Source organism: Cryptosporidium andersoni (genome assembly GCF_001865355.1).
Source record: "Cryptosporidium andersoni isolate 30847 chromosome Unknown contig_31, whole genome shotgun sequence".
Lineage (NCBI taxonomy): Eukaryota > Apicomplexa > Conoidasida > Eucoccidiorida > Cryptosporidiidae > Cryptosporidium > Cryptosporidium andersoni.
In genome coordinates this window covers 1-12,494 of record NW_027122823.1, presented here as the reverse complement: position 1 = coordinate 12,494, position 12,494 = coordinate 1, and the positions used below count along the sequence as shown (strand labels likewise).

Below are 12,494 nucleotides of genomic sequence, written 5' to 3'. Positions count from 1 at the left end.
CTAGAAATTATTCTGATTTTATTAAAAACTACTGAATTTTATAGATAAGTATCTTCACTTTATATTTATCCTATCTGTTTACCAGGATATTATATAATATTATATTGTGTTCCTTTTTCTGAATATTACCTCAATCTTCAATGTACTGAAATTGATCTTCTGTTAGTAATTAATCTAAAGTTACAATCAACATAAAATCAAACATTGTGGATTTTTTAGTTACTCCTTACTATCCAATCCATTAAGGTGGATTTAGATTATAAATTGACTAAAAATTTGATTTTTATTACAGCTATTAGAGTGTCCAATAGTTAAGCAATCGAGCCTAACATAGCTAAAATTCCATAGTTCCAAATACTTCATACTCACCAAGATACTGAAGAGTATTAAAGTGTACTTTAACTTAAACAAGAGATAGCTGCTATCTAAACATATGGTAGTAATAAATGATAATTTTAAACAGTGATCTCATAGCCAAAACAAGCTTACCATTATGAAATAAGTATTCATAGTGGCTACCAGGAATCACATATGAGCTAACTTTAGCATATATTTATGTAATCAAATGAGAATATATAAAAATTACTAAATTGCTAATTTAAATAATTAATATAAACTAAATTGCAAATCATTCTTCCAATAAACCTTAGGATCAAATACTACAAAAAGTGCATTTGTACTTTTTCCAAGTGACCTTTTAAATATAAATTGGAAGTGATCTATTTTTCACAACTAAATTCCTATTAGCTAATTTTAAATTAGAAATTTGTTTTTAGTACTGTATAATTTTAGAATTATATCAAATTTAGAAATATTTGATGCAATTTTCTCTACAAAAAGTTGATTCCTAGTTTCAAATGACATCTCGAATTTAGTAGACGGAGGTATTCTTTTTTAATACTCAGTATTAACCTTTAGGAATATTCACAATCTTGGTATTACAATTTCCTTATCTAAAGTAACACCATTAAAGTTTTCAGTAAAATCATTTATAGAATTATTGCTATCGGGATTTCTCATATTATAGGCTTACTCTGCAATGGTATGTTCTATGACAGTTCAATAGCTTATTAAGTACACCTCAAATATTAGAAGTTAAGATTGTATCAATTGACTGGCAGTTAGATTTTGTCGATTTCAACAAGATCAATTCTCAAAAGACTAACACCATAACTACAAAATTCCTTATTGTCTATTGCTAAACTAAAATATTGTAAAATGAAGATTATATAATAGCTAATGCAATGCTTCCTCATAATTAAATTGAAGATAATTCACAAGTAATTTTTTGATATCTGTTCACTTATATATGAATAAATTAATCTAATTATACTTCTGAAGGCCTCAATAAAATATATTAGTGCTGTTGCAGCACTTATCGACACGAAATATATATTTGAGAACCTATTGTTCACAAGGTAGGATGTATTGATATCTTCAGACTATAATCGTTTCTTAGGAAATGTTTCAATAGTTATTATTTTACAGTTCTTTTATCCAAAAATTCCTTATTTATAACCAAATATCTTATCCAAAATAATACTTAATTCTCACATTAATTTATAGCATATACATATCTATTTTTATAGGATCTAAACATTTTGAATATTAAATGAGTATAGTAACTCATTATTAACTTGGGACCGTTTTAACGGGATCATAACTTGCACCAAATTTTTAGGTACATTAGTAATTATCTGACCAAAATGTAACTATCCAATGAGTTTAAAATAGTAGGAAATTTGACTATATAAAAATAGCTATATAATAGCAATAGAATAAAATCTCAAGTGATCTAGCCCCTATTGCAGGTAAATGGCTGCTTCTAGACATTTACACAAATAAATAACTCTCTGGAAATATAATCCCAATTTGCTTATGACATCAAATATAAGTAGATATAAAAGACATGTACAAATAGATCCTTAGAATTTTGACTAGTTGTGCTCTATATATTTAAATATAAAACTTATTTATAATATAATAGCAGGTAATATAAACAAGCTTTCACAATATATATTAAATATTTTAAAATGACCTGAAGTCAAGTTCAAATTGTAATATTAATATTTCACTAATTATTGATCCCTTTCATACTACATATTTCCTTATATGTTGGTTGATTATCAAGTTTTGTTATCTTTTAATTACTGTGTAGTATTATCTTAACTACAATAAGAAAAATTTACTGGAAATAGCCAATCTATATTGCAACTCATATTTTAAAACTCGGATATGCCTCTATTTCATTTTAGTTTATAGTCAATCTTATACACTTAAGCATTATAATGGAATATTAGAAGTTGTAGATAATTCTTCCTGCATTTCAGTCTGAAATTAACATCCAATAAGTACCCATATATAGAAATCAGACAAATATCTTGATTTGTAACTTTCATACTACAGGTAAAGACAAGGTACTAAAGAAATTAATATTTCAACTGTGCTCTAGAAAGGTTTTAAAAGATCCCGGGTTATATATATATAAACTTAGTGTTAGCGGTAACTACCACCAAACCCGAGTACTTGGAGATCTCCTAACTTAGTATCAAAAGGTTAAGTTTCCTGCTAAATGCAAGAAAGACCCAATAAATGTTCAGGCTCTTTTAGCTCATGTCCTTCTAAGAATTCTATAGAGGGGGGTAATATTAACTTTCCTAAATTAGGTTTTCCAGTGGCTTTCAATAGAAGGGAGGGAGAAAATAGTAGAAGAAAGTGTATATCTTTTAAAGAGTCTAAAGCTAAGGAAATTGAGTTGGATGTTGGGAAGTCTCTGATAGGTAGTTTGTCTGAATTGAAGATTAGTCATATAGATTTACTCAAACTACGTTGGACAAATCAGATAGAACAAGAAGAAATAGACAAAGATGAAAATAAGAAACTACATAGAATTCGATTTGGGTTTGATGGAAGTTTATGCAATCAATCATGTACTAATATTGAAGATAATATGAAATACTATAATGGCCTCTATCACCATTCTGCTGAACCTGATAAAGCTGGTTATTCTTTGCCGGAGATATTACACCTCTGTAAAAGTAGCAACTCTGCACAAAGATGCATTGCATTACGTACATTAGTAAATATTTTAAAGAAGTCTAGATGCATACTTAATAAGAGTGAACCAAATATATCTCTTTCGAACTACTTGGTAGGATTTTCATTTGGGTTTGAAAGATGGTTTCATTATATAACAACAGACTTATCTGTTCATATAACTCTGTTGAATCTTCTATTTTTGGATTCGGAATTATCTAAAACTTGTACTTATTCAATAATTGCATTGTGTTACTTACTATCAAATACATATGACTTTGAACAAACAGATATATGTAAAAATAATATCCATGAATTCAACAAGCAAAGATATGCTTTGCATTGGTTGCAATATTACCCTTCGGCAATCGAATTTATTTATGATATGGATAGCAATTTAGGTCAAATGGCCTTCTATTTACCCAATGAAGCGTTGAGTTTAGGTCTTGATTACTTCTTAAATAAAGATGGTAGACCTTTTTGGTATAATAGCCTACTCAGAGAGGATCATATTCAAAAATATATGCTACCAAATGGAAGTGAAATTACTTTAAGAAGAGATTTATTTCAGGAGATTTACTCCTATCATCCACACAACTATGAATCAAATTTACATCAAAATGCAGTCTTAATGCGTTTGAATTGCATAATTAAGAACAATAAGTGTGTTATTGATGCACGGATTGCATCTTTACGCATTTTAACTACATTTATTCGTAGACTATGTATAATTGATAATACTTGTGATCTAGCATCGCTAATAGAAACAGTAATTACCAAACTTTCAGAGGAATTTTCGGATTATATACCCATGACTCTACCAATAGTTAAAGGTAACTTTAAATTTCAGTGTGTAGACGAAGGTTTCTTACGACTATGGCTGGAATATCTCCTATTTCTACGCATTTATATAGAGTCTATTCTAGCCATACATAAGGATAGCGAAGCAATTACTAACCATCTTGAACTATTGTCGAGACAGCTGGGCACTCATATAATTCCGTTAGTTAGGATTTATATACTACATGGCTTTTATATATTAAGTATTAGTAGTGATGATGATATTACAAGAATGGAAAATTCGACATTGATACTACTTGGCACTGTAGAAAGTCTTAGAATTTTAACATGTCTATCCTTTCACAACTATTATGCTGAAGATTTTGATATATACTTGCAAACTTTCGTGGATTTCCTTGCTTGTTACTCTTTACCATATGATAATAAAATCTACTTTGGTATCCCAGCATATATACTTTTCCAATTCTTTTCTTTGGCTACTTGCATCAACAATAACAGTTGTATAGATATCAGTAACAATATCAACAATATTTCAATAAATTATATTGGTGGCATAATCTCCAATGTCTTCGATTTACTACACAAAGACTTTAGTTCCAGTGATATATCATGCTTGTCATACATTATTATTTCTTTATGCAGATTTCTGGGGTCATCCTATACAAATATCTCGAATTCTAATAATTCAGCTCTGAACTTAATTAAGGAAATATTCTTAGGAGGAATTGCTAAACAAGGGATTTTATTAAGCTATTTAAAAAAGCTAATCTCACAAAGCAGAAGATTAGGATCTCTATTAATTAGAGAAAAAGAACAAAAAACATCAGCCATAGACTTTATACCTAGCAGCATCGATATTTTAATACTCACTATTGAATCGGGGAGCTTATCAACTACTTTAGCTGGGCCACCTAGTATAAAAGGGCTTTTGAGTTCATCTTCACATTGTTTAACCTTGGATATTATTACTGCCTCTACCTGTATTAGAGAAATAATGATGTTAAACCCTATTCTGGAGGACAACATACTCTTAAAACAAGACAAATTAATTAACTTCATGATTGAACTGAGGAACTACCAAAAATCTCAAATTGGACCATTTTACTCCTTAAATAGCGAAATAGATATAGGCATAACTGAGGTTAGCAGTGAAATACTAAATGGCACTTATAATTATAAGAACTACATGGAAATAGTTCACTCTGGGTCAACAGAATACCCATGGCTGAAAATATCTAAAAATTCTCCATTTGGTGCATTAATTTCATCAACTCTATTGTGTTTATTTGAAACTTTGTTGATGAATAGCAATGATATAACAAGAATTGGATGTTCTCTACCACTAGAGGAGAATATTTACACAATAGCTTGTTCCATGCTCTCGTGTAGGCAAGTTAGCCAATTTATGAACACAATAAATATATTAACAGCAAGTTTACTTGAATCATCCTATAAACAGAATTTGAGCAATAAGAAATTCCTATTTAAGTTACTTTTCGGCTGTTTCTCCAAATATTTTGGAGAGCATCAAAACTTGTGTTTCGAACCTTTGTTGTTGATACTCTCTGCACCCTTATTTGTATCAAATATATCTAAAGAGTATGTTGTGGAGATTTTTCAAATAACCTCAGTAGTTCTAGAGGCATTTTTAATAGGAAAAGTTAATTTCGATTTTATGTTGAGACCACTTTTTGAGTATCTTACCTGGTCAATTGTATATCAAGATAACCTATTTCTAGGAATAAATAAGTATTCCCAAATCTTGGGAGATTACTACATAAATATCACTAACTATATTGAGTTCAACATATCAATTGGTGGTACAAGCTTATTTATATGGGATGTACCAAATGACGACATAATAGCTAAATTAATTAAATTGGTTTTTAATTCTGATAATTGTAAACTTATAAAATTTGAAACTCGGAGTGTAAACAGCATATTCAATCCGAATTCCGTTGTTGATCAAGTATATATAGATAGAGTTTTCAACAGTTTGTGTGAAACAGTGTACAGAAGTCACATTGACTTCTCAATATTCTGTTATATTCTTCTGTTCTTTATATCACCATTTAATGTTGGTCCTAAAGTACAGCTCAGCTTACTGAATAATGAATATATTTTACGGCTACTGTTTAGTAGTACTGAGGAGAAACTCCTTGGCAGCATCTGCAATTATATTCCCTATATACAAATACTGAAGTGTGAAAAAGATAAGCAAGTACAAAGAGATTTGATTAAGAAAATAGATGAATTAATAACGACTTATTCTGAAATATATGAATCAATGACTGAATCTTTAATTTTTAAATTACTTGTGATACAGTCACTTGTATATTCTATAATCCTTGAACCTACAGAAAACAAGCGTATGGTTATGATCTATAAAACCCAATATTTGTATGAACAATCTCCTGACGAGAATGTTAGAATATTCCTTCGACAAATACAATTAGAATTAGATGCCTGCTAACTATTAAAAAGGGATGTAAATATGGATAACTCTGCATATTTAAACATAACTACCAAATAGTTGAAATCAGTAAAGTTTCACTATGTACATTGAATTTGAATTTCAACGTCTATTTCTTTTCTTTTTTGAGGTATCAATGTATGAATAACGTTGAAGAGGTTTTTTATGTTTTAGCTTCCAAATCTTTCGCCCTGATATAGCTGGCAAAGTGTCAGGTGTAGATGTTTCATATGTTGGTTCCTTTTTAAGTTGTGACTTCCTTGAAATATCTTTACTTTGAGTATTATATTTATGTAAGTTGTCATATCTTGGTAATTTATATCTCGGTTCCTTTTTGCTAAGTGCTTCTGGAAATTGAGTGTATATGGCTTGCTCAGTGGCTGTTGTGACATTGCAATTTGGTTGACTACTTTGTACAATAGGATAAACTATCTCCTCTAGATATCTTGGTGTTAGCTTTAGATGTTCTCTACCTGTTCCAGAAATAGCTAATGTACTGAGCAAGTGTTTATGATAAGACCTCAAAACACTTCTCTCTTCAGGGTGTTTACTAAAGTATCCACCCTTTATTAACCTTGAACTAGACAGAATTAAGCCTTGTATCTCCTTAAGTTTATATCTCCGAATATTTGTCTTAGTTATTGACTTTAAACAGTCCTCTATCCTGTAGTTAAAACAAGATACATCATGCGGACCAAAATCCAGTGGTTCAATCCCTTTATCATTATTATATTTGTTCCTAGCTATAAGTAACTGCAATAGCTCAACATCATTCGGAATATCCTTGTTAATAAAAGTTATTGCAGTACCCGAAGAGTTCCCACGTGCAGTCCTTCCAATACGATGAATATATGAACGAACACTTGTTGGACAGTCAAAGTTTAATACTGATGATACACCTTGATAGTCTATTCCTCGGTATGCTACTGCCTCTTCAGACTTGGCACTTGATGATATATCTTTAGTGCTTATTTCATCAAGTTCATTTGTAATATCTGCAGTGATCAATATATCTATTGTTCCTTGATTAAAATACTGGACTATGAGTTGACGTGTTGAAAATGGTAGTATTGGACTCATTATACCTGCAGATATATCAAATTTATCTAAAAATAACCGGATTGAGTAAGCCATATCAATGCTAGATGCAAATATTAAACACTTTATAGGTATAACTTGCATTTTAAATAGTACATAAAGCATCAACCACTTCTCAGTTATGTTGCTACAGTTCACATAATATTCCTTTAAAATTCCTTCTATGGAGCTTTTATCTAATACACCTTGTTCATTTGCCTGTGGTATTCCATTGACAGATATTGGTTTGTGAAGTAGTTTTGAGTTCAGTAGCTTCAAGTTCTTTGATAAAGTAGCTGAACAGAAGATGCATTGATACTTTTTACCAGTAGAGTTAGGTAATAACTCTAAAATAATTTCCATATACTTTTCATAGCCGAATGCAAATAATAAATCTGCTTCATCTACTACCAGACAGGAAACATTGCCTAACCACTTCACTTTTTTATCTTTGTCAGAGGAGCTGACAATATCATAAGGTGTTGATATAACTATATTACACTTACTGATATAATTCCAAGAAGAATCCTCGCCAATTAAATGAGATATTCTTATCTTGTTACCACAATATCTTATTACTGAAAGAAGAACATCATACACTTGGTTTACTAGTTCTCTAGAGGGAACCAAAATAAGTACCTTCATTCTAGAACCAGAATTTTCATTACTCAGTAAATTATGGCATATAGGAATTATAAATGCAAGCGTTTTACCAGAGCCAGTCTTAGAGTTAATCAAAACGTCTTTGCCTTCAATTATTAGACCAATTGCATCACTCTGTACTTTTGTTGGATAAACGAATCCTTGGAAATTTAGAGCTTGGACTATCCTTCTATCCAATATATTTCCACTAAAATCCGAAAAAGTTATCATCTTTAGGTTTAATTTCCTTCACTTTTCAACATCTATACATCTCACTATATAGACTTTATTTGTCAATAAATTACCTAAGTTGACTTACCTCAAGCGCCAAATTAAAATAACGTCTATTATAGGCAGATTAGTCTATTTGCTTCAGTAATATAATATCTACCATTAAACCTAGTTCAATATTAGATAAATAATATGCCATTTGAGGCGCCTACTATGCGATATTGGTTGCTAGTTACTAGATAATAACTTGGGCGCTTTAGTATTTTGGATTCTTTGTAGCAGTATCTCAAATTGTTCTATATTCAGTATGCTAACATATAGGTTATTCATTAATATAAGAGGTGATAGTGAATTATTATACAGTTTCTAGTAAATGATATATGTGGGGAGTATTGAAGACTGATGTCTTCAATTTGTAGCAGAAAGGTTCAATCGGAGTGGCTGTGAGTAAAGTAAGAAATTCACTATTACTAGATATAATAAGGCAATCAGGCTAATTACTTAACTAAGAGATATAATTAAATATAGATAATTGTTTATTATTCCATTTGTGATACATTTATGGATCAGATATATTTAAAGAGACTCTGCTCAAATATCAAGTGTTGTATACCCAACTTCTTAGTATTACACTACTAGAAATACACTGTAAAACTTGAGTATAAGTTCCAAAAATAAAGGTTACTTACTTGAATTATTTTAGTCACTATTTTCATTGGGAAGATCACGAGACTTTATGTTTGAACTTTCTTGTGAAGTAGAGAAACGTAGTGAGGAAGAGTAAGCCTTATATATAATTGTGTGGTACAAACCTTGATGTGGTTCTACTGAAGGCCTTGGATTACAGTTTATATAACTCAAGTATATAAAATAAAGAGTGAGTTCAATTATTCATACTAGTGCACTTTAGCTTGTTTAGCTTCAACTTCTTGATTAAATCGTTTTGTCAGGGCGATATATCAGATCCCCTATTTCCCTGACGCAGTTACAAGTCTTAAATTTCTCATATATAGGGATAGAGTTCCAAATTGTGGAGACCAATATTACATAGTAATATCAAGAACTTTTGATAAAGTGGAATTCAATCCCTACATTTATAATGGTGGACATCAGACGTGAATAGCACCTATTTATAAACAAACTTGTATCTAGAAATTTGCTACTTTGTATAGGAATTTTTGGGATGAGCTAAATAAACACTATAGCTAAGTGAATTTCAAACACTTGCCTTTATAAAACTGAGCTCAGAATAGAAGTTTCTTTCTATTTATACACTTCTAAAGATGTAATCTAGTTTATAATTAGTAGTCAAGTGACTGATACGTTACTCTTACAATTTGAATACTCCAAGTTTAATAAAGTGTGAAATAAGTACTTCTTAAGTGATTTGAAATCCAAAAAAAGTGTACTTTTTCTGAAGTACATATCTCAAATAGTGTAACTTTATATTTAAGGTATATTTAACTCTATTTCGAATATATGTGTTAGTACAAGATATTATTCTACTATATATGAATAATATCGAGTATTTCTATAACTGTAATTATGTATATGCAATTTAAGGTAGTAGTCACTATTACAGATGACCACTGTATGTTGATTTATTCCTTATATAAATGCTGTATATGATGAATTGTCCGAAACTCTTAAGCTTATATATTGTCCATAGAACTTAATAACTACAAGTATGTACTTATTAGCAAGTGATTTAAGTTCAACAAGCATAAAACTTTCCTATAAAATTATGTAGTATGTACGTAAAATCCCATTTGATAAAATATTCATAGAACCAGAGCCTTATTAATGTGTATACTTTTATAAACTAAACTCTTTCATAAACATGTATTTATAGATTGAGTTCCCCTGTTTGACTACTCTACAATGAAATTACTTTGTTAACCAGTATAATAAAATAACACTTTTATAAAGTAAAAATTTTCACTTTAGACGTTTGATAATAGCTTTAAAATTTCATCAAGTCAGTTCTACCCAGTTACAAACCTCACACTACCGGAGAAATCTACAATACTACTTATATACTATTGACTTTCAATATATATCAATTCCCACAGTATAATAACCAAGGGACACGAATTTCTTAAGTTAAATTACTAACTTTTGCCAAAATATTCCTTCTAAAATACTTCACTTTTTGATTGGGTAATTGCAAGATGTACTTGCTAAATTAGATACCTAATAATCTCCCCTCTAATCTGAATAGAGATGATTTACTGATCTATTACTCAGAAATATAAAATAACTTAATTAAATACTTTTTTTAAAAAGAATTCAAAACTTTTTTTGATTTACGTTTTTATATTGCACATTTCTGAAACAGTACTATATCAAGTATTACAGAGCTACTTTAGTACAGTTTTTGGATTTACTAATTAACTTTATATATTGTTTAATAATATAGAATATTTCTAATAGTACTACTGTAGGCTTAAAACAAACTTCTGAAACAACAAATATTTCTGAATATAATAATGTCATATAGATTAGGATCAATTTGGAAACTACAATACATCTTCGTAGTATACAAGACTCACTTTTTATCCAAGCTATACTTTTCATATAAAATTGCTAGCTTGTATTTAGCAATATAATATGTTGCATAATTCTTAAATTATGTAGTATTGTGATTCTATTTTATTTTTAACTACATTTATACAATGTTGCGTGGAAATATTAAGATGAGTAAATCTGGTTCCCTTTCTTTTCCTCTTCTCAGAGCTATCTATCGATCCAAACAGATAAATATAAATTACATACTTACATGCAACCTATTAATTGGTATTGTTAGTATCATATATTCTTTGTAAGTATGCACTTAAGAAGCTTATTATTTTGTCAAGGTAATCTTCCATAGTACACCAGTAATAAATTGATACCCAAGTTCTCTGTCATTTAGTGATATATGTACAGTAAAAACTGATAAAACTAATTACTAAACTTTTATCTGTTGAAATTTACAAAAAAAATAAGGATTTAAATGATATTTTAGTAATAAACTAGACCTAAATTTATAGTTAATTCAAAACTTAAGTTCTCTAAAAATACCTGAAACCAAATTAACTTAAACTAGACTGTCTACATATTAAAAATAAGGCTAAATTATCAGGTAAAACCAAATAATGTTTAGTGATTCGAAAAGGAAGATGTAAATCAATATTTGAATTTTTCATGCTTTTAAGTTGCATGCGCACATGTCTAGTCTTCACTCAAAAAGTGTCTAAAATTTTGATGACATACTACATTGCCCAAACTTTAGGCTATTATTAAAACTAAAGTCAAATATTTTAAATTTAAGAAGTACATACAGACTTATTAGTTATTTTATTCGCAATAATTGTAATATAGTCGATAAGCTAATTGATATATGACTCAGTTTTAAAATGATGTCTATTTCATGTAAGTATCTCTTTTTACTAATAATTACTATCTCCTCGATAGTCGAAATTATCTTTGCACAACCATTAGCTGCATCAATATTACAAGAAAATTGTAGTATTAAAGGATCATGTGAGTCAGGAATATCTTGTACAGGAGCAGGTATTATTGGTCTATGTCCTAATAGCTTATTAAATAAATATGCAATTCAAATAAATGGTACAATTCCAACTGGGCCTAATTTCTTGTTAACATCACATTATCAGATACCATGGTATTATACACAGGTATTATACCTTATTTTAGATGGAGATGGGGATCCATTTATTATGCTTCATATTGGACAAGAATCAATGGGTCTAGCATTATTGAATCATCCCATTATGATGCTAACCCAAAATAATCAATATATTAATGTGAATAGTAATTTATATCCAGGGAATATTGGAAATATGTATCATGTTTTTCCTAATGATAATTATATTGTCTGGCTAATATATGAAGATAAAAAATTGTCGTTATATTATGATTTATCTGGTACAATATATGAAATGGCATATATTAATCTTCCTAATATTCCTATAATAAGTGGAATTATCCCTTATTTTGGAGTTCAACAGAAGGCTGCAACCTTCACTCAGCTCTTTAATTTTTCTTTATCTAAATTTACACCATTACAACAAATGTCATATAATTTATGGCAACAGAAAATACAAGAGAGTTCTGGGTTATGGAGTCCTGATTGGTCATGCTTTTCAGGAATTTTTGGAACATGTATGTATACATCTATTGTTCAAGCTGGTAATCATCCATTTTCTGAGGGTTACAAAATTTCTGTAAA

At 29.5% G+C, this 12,494-nt stretch overlaps 3 protein-coding genes across 3 annotated transcripts; 2 read left to right on the top strand and 1 right to left on the bottom strand.

The window, feature by feature from the left end:
* Nucleotides 1-2,572: 2,572 nt before the first annotated feature.
* cand_008790 (uncharacterized protein) lies at nucleotides 2,573-6,310 on the top strand (the record flags this gene model as incomplete). The annotated part of the gene is made up of 1 exon (XM_067211119.1): nucleotides 2,573-6,310. One exon carries the CDS (start codon nucleotides 2,573-2,575, stop codon nucleotides 6,308-6,310), a length of 3,738 nt encoding a protein of 1,245 aa, XP_067069234.1.
* Nucleotides 6,311-6,412: 102 nt separating this feature from the next.
* cand_008780 (DEAD DEAH box helicase family protein) lies at nucleotides 6,413-8,260 on the bottom strand (the record flags this gene model as incomplete). The annotated part of the gene is made up of 1 exon (XM_067211118.1): nucleotides 6,413-8,260. One exon carries the CDS (start codon nucleotides 8,258-8,260, stop codon nucleotides 6,413-6,415), a length of 1,848 nt encoding a protein of 615 aa, XP_067069233.1.
* Nucleotides 8,261-11,661: 3,401 nt separating this feature from the next.
* Nucleotides 11,662-12,489, top strand: cand_008770 (uncharacterized protein; the record flags this gene model as incomplete). Its single annotated transcript, XM_067211117.1, has 1 exon — nucleotides 11,662-12,489. A coding segment is annotated over one exon (828 nt), but the record flags the coding sequence as incomplete, so codon positions are not given.
* Between the last annotated feature and the right edge of the window lie 5 nt (nucleotides 12,490-12,494).